The sequence below is a fragment of the Sitophilus oryzae genome, unplaced genomic scaffold (assembly GCF_002938485.1).
Source record: "Sitophilus oryzae breed Bouriz unplaced genomic scaffold, Soryzae_2.0 scaffold_1816_pilon_pilon, whole genome shotgun sequence".
NCBI classification, from domain to species: Eukaryota; Metazoa; Arthropoda; class Insecta; order Coleoptera; family Curculionidae; genus Sitophilus; species Sitophilus oryzae.
Genome location: NW_022146520.1, coordinates 113,390 through 117,614, shown reverse-complemented (window position 1 = coordinate 117,614; position 4,225 = coordinate 113,390). Strand labels below are relative to the sequence as shown.

Genomic DNA, 4,225 nt, shown 5'->3' with positions numbered 1-4,225 from the left:
ATCCTCTAAGACTATGTTCTTGTGGCCCCCCTACAGTCATAGATTCAGTTTTGATGATATTTACCTCCAACCCCCATTTTTTATATTCCTCTATCAGCTTCCTTACCATATATTCAAGGTCGTCGTGATCTTGGGCTAGGACTATCTGGTCGTCCGCAAAAAATAGGGTGTATAGGAGATAGGCAACATTCCTGCTTGAGGCCTTTTGTAATTTTTATGCTCTCTGACAATGAGTCTCGTATTTTTATTCTAGCTGTGGTGTTCTGGTATAAGTTCTTAACTGCTTTATAAGTAGGTTGACATTTATGTTAGTTATTTCCAACGTTTCCCACAATTTATTTAATGGTATGCTGTCATAAGCCTTTTGGAGGTCTATATATAGTAAGTGTACCTCTTGATCTTTTGCCGTTTTTTCTCTAAGACCTGTGTTATGGTAAAGAGATGATCCATAGTAGACCTTCCCGCTCTAAAACCCGCCTGTTCTTCTATTTCTATCTCTTTATATTCATTTTCTATTTTATTCTTTAGTATCTTTCCATATATTCTACTTAATGTACTTGTCACTGCCAAGCCTCTATAGTTTGCACAGTCTTCTCGATTTCCTTTTTTAAAAATCGTCGTGATATATGAGGTTTTAAAATCTTTTGGTACTTCTGCGCCATCTATGCACATCTGGAAGAGTTTTGTTATATGTCGGTACATATTTTCCGTTCCATATTTTATTAGTTCTCCTGGTATATCTCCCGGGCCTGCGGATTTACCATTTTCTAAATTTTTACATGTCTCCCTTACTTCTTTAGTTGTTATTCTGAGGGAAGATGCGGCTACTGTTATCCTTTCTTGTGTTTCTTTACCTGTCTCAAAATATGTTCTGTTCTCGGTAAGTAATGTGTTAAAATACGATTCCCATTTGTCCATTATTACTGTCGATATTATGTCCTTATTTTGATTTTGTCTTAATTGTTTTATCATTTTCCAGCTTTCAGTACTTTTTCTTCCACCCAGATAAGTATTGATTTTCATACATTTTCGTTCCCAAGCTTCATTTTTCTTCTGTATTATTTTGCGCCTGACTATTGCTTGTATTTTTTTATATTCTACTTTATCATTGTCACTATTTGTATTTAAAAATTGTTGATATTTTTGTCTTTTTTCAGTTATAATACTTTCTATATCTGGATCCCACCAATATGGTTTTTTACTTTTAGTATATTCATAAGGTCCCAAGGCCTCCAGCGCAGCTGAGTGTATACTGTTTTTAATGTGTTCGTGATAAAACGTTAAATGCCGAACGCTTATTTTGCTACTTTTTCTGACTAGTGAAATGGACTCTTAAGATACATTTTGGCTGTTGCTCAGTGATATTTACGTTTAAATATAATATACTTCACTAAATCACGACGATGTCAACAGGTCAAAATTGACGTCTACATTATAAATCGATTAAACCGTTTCGAGCGCACTAATAATCCGCCAGCTGGATTTGAAACTTATTACCATCGAATCGACTTGTGTCTATAATTTCAGCGCGGCCGGCCATTTCACACGCAATCTAATGACATCATGGCGGCGCTCTAGCTGCTGACCTCACCAGATGGTAGTCAATTACCGGAATTTGTTAGAGACCATCGTAGCGCGAAAAATTCTCCCGCCAAAGATTTATTTAGCGCTGTTGATACAGGTCTTTGAAGTGTCGTTTGTGCAATTATTGTGGTTTTTAAAACGCACTTGGATGGCCTAATTGTTACAGAAAAGCGAGATGCGTTTTTATAATTGTCGACTTTTAATAATTTCCTTCGTGATGTAACTAAGCTAAGTAAATATTCAATATAACTAGAAATGGAGCTAAACTATTGATTGGTTGTATGTGTTTAAATAAAACAGAAAATAATATAAAATAAAATAGAAAATTGTATCACTGAAAAGCTGAAAAAGGGCGCCTTTTATGAAGTCATGGCCAAATATGTTTTCCATTTAAAAAAATGTGTTTGTGTCATATTTCAAGAATGACAGGTTTTTGAAAAAAAAAACGGAGAACACAATCTCATTAAGGATATGATTATCTACAACTCTTATCTGAAAACTTTTTGTTTAAAATATATTATAATGGAATTAGGGAGCATTTTTAAAATAGCCGATTTTTTTTTCGAAATATCTAGTACGCCATAAACTTCTTTAAAATGCCGAAAGACTCATATGTTTGTCCTCACGAAACTGCAATTCTTTCCCCATTTAACCGACTCTCTAGCTACAGTAGTTTCCGAGATATTTATAGAGAACATCGCAGGAAACTGACCATGTATTGGCACTAAGGAAGTAAAGTAAAGATTTCAGTTAACGTTTCCTTTTTGCTGCCAGGGCTAATCTGGACGGGGCCTACTTTGTTTACGCGGAATCCTAACCGCGGTCCTCGGCCATATCATGGTCAATGGCCTACCGACTTGGCAAGTGTCTAAATCGACTCTTACTCACGAGATATCCGATCTCATCCGGCCTCGAACCGGCGTGAATGAGCAGTGTGTGTCAATAGATTTTACACTTTTGCCTTTTTTTGGACAACAGTACGATACAGAGTTTCGAACCGGTCACCCGTCCATGCACTAGTATCGCCTTACATCGCTTAACTTCGGTGTTCTAATGGGAACCTGCGTTTCGACGTAGCTGGGCCGTTGCCCTATTGGCACTAAGAGAACAATCGATTAAATTCAAAAAACATCGATTAGTTAAAATATAACAGATCAGATAAATATCTTTGAATAAGAAGACTAAGGAAGGAACATATCAAAAATCTTAGGTACACCGCGATGGGCCTCAAATATGGCCGACTTAAATTCCGGTTTATCAGTGTCGTTCTAATTTTATTTAAAAAATGTAAAACTATGATGTAGGGTAGACGTGGGGTAGACTCAATAATTTGTTGTTTTATTTTACGTTGTGAATAAATGTTGGTAGTAAGTCAAATTAACGTATCTAAATTCTTTGACATCTATTCTTTGACAAGTAATAAATAAAAGCTAAAATGCAAGAAAAATATATAATTTAGTTAATTTAAGTGAATTTCATAAATGATCGGTTTACTACACGTATGTATATTATATAGCCACTTACTAGCGAAACGTTGTTCCATTATTTCACCCAATTTTTGCCGAGATCTACCGCACGCTACACAACCAACTATTTTAGAATCTTATTCGATAAATCGCGATAGTGTCTCTGTTAATTTAAGTTCTGCCACAATTTCCATCTAAATTTACTATCTTTATACAACTATCAGTTGTAGAATAAATAATAAACAACATAAAATAAGCTCCGTAAAGACTGACAAATCCACAAAATTTCAAATCAAATTGAAATGTGTCAAATGAATCGTCAAACAGAACTGTCAAGGATCCCCACCCTAGAGTGCTTTTATGGCGCTTTTTCCGCCCACCATGCATGAATACATGGATAGCATTATGCTCCTTCCTTAGTCTTCTTATTCAAAGATAAATATTCCTGTGGTCAACACGATATTGTTAAAAATCACAGATTTAATTAATTTCAAATTAAATAATAACGTATACAGGGTGTCCCAGGCTGAGCGTGCATTAGAACTTTCTAGAGAAGTACAACATCTAGCTCGTAGTTTTTTTGCACATCATACTTTCACAACGAGACCTATCGATTAAAAATATTTTCAATGTGGCAGCTCTTCCGGAAATACCGGAAGTTGACAGCAACTTTCTTATTTTAAATGGGTGCCCCCATTTTTTATTACATACTTAAATTCTCTGTAAAATTTTATGAATTTTGATATTAACCCTCTATTTCTAACATTGACCGTTTTTTTAGAAAATATAAATAAAAAGATAATATATTATAAATATGACAGGTAGGTAATTAGATATTTATGAAAGTATTAAGGTACGCGCACACTGACTAGCGCCGCACTCGCCGCACGAATCGTACTTATTTTTTCTTGTTGCGTCCACTGAGCCGTACCGAACGCGCCGCATGCGCCGCCTTAAGCTCCGCGCGCACTGAATAGGTATCGGCGAGAGCGAGCGACACGTAATTTTCAGTTTACGTTGAAATAAATGTAAGCCCGCGCACCGCATTAGATCGGTGCGCCCGGTGCGCTCGGTGCGCTTCGAGCTATCGGATGTATTCGCGCCATCAGGCGAAATCAGAGAATGCATGGGAGGGGGCGAATAGTCTACTTTTTAGTGGAGCGGTTTTACATTAA

General features: G+C 36.3%; 1 protein-coding gene across 1 annotated transcript; it reads right to left on the bottom strand.

Moving 5' to 3' along the window:
* Positions 1 to 372: 372 nt before the first annotated feature.
* LOC115883128 lies at positions 373 to 918 on the bottom strand. The gene has a single exon (XM_030901439.1). The coding sequence runs from the start codon at positions 916 to 918 to the stop codon at positions 373 to 375; it is 546 nt and encodes a 181-aa protein (XP_030757299.1).
* Between the last annotated feature and the right edge of the window lie 3,307 nt (positions 919 to 4,225).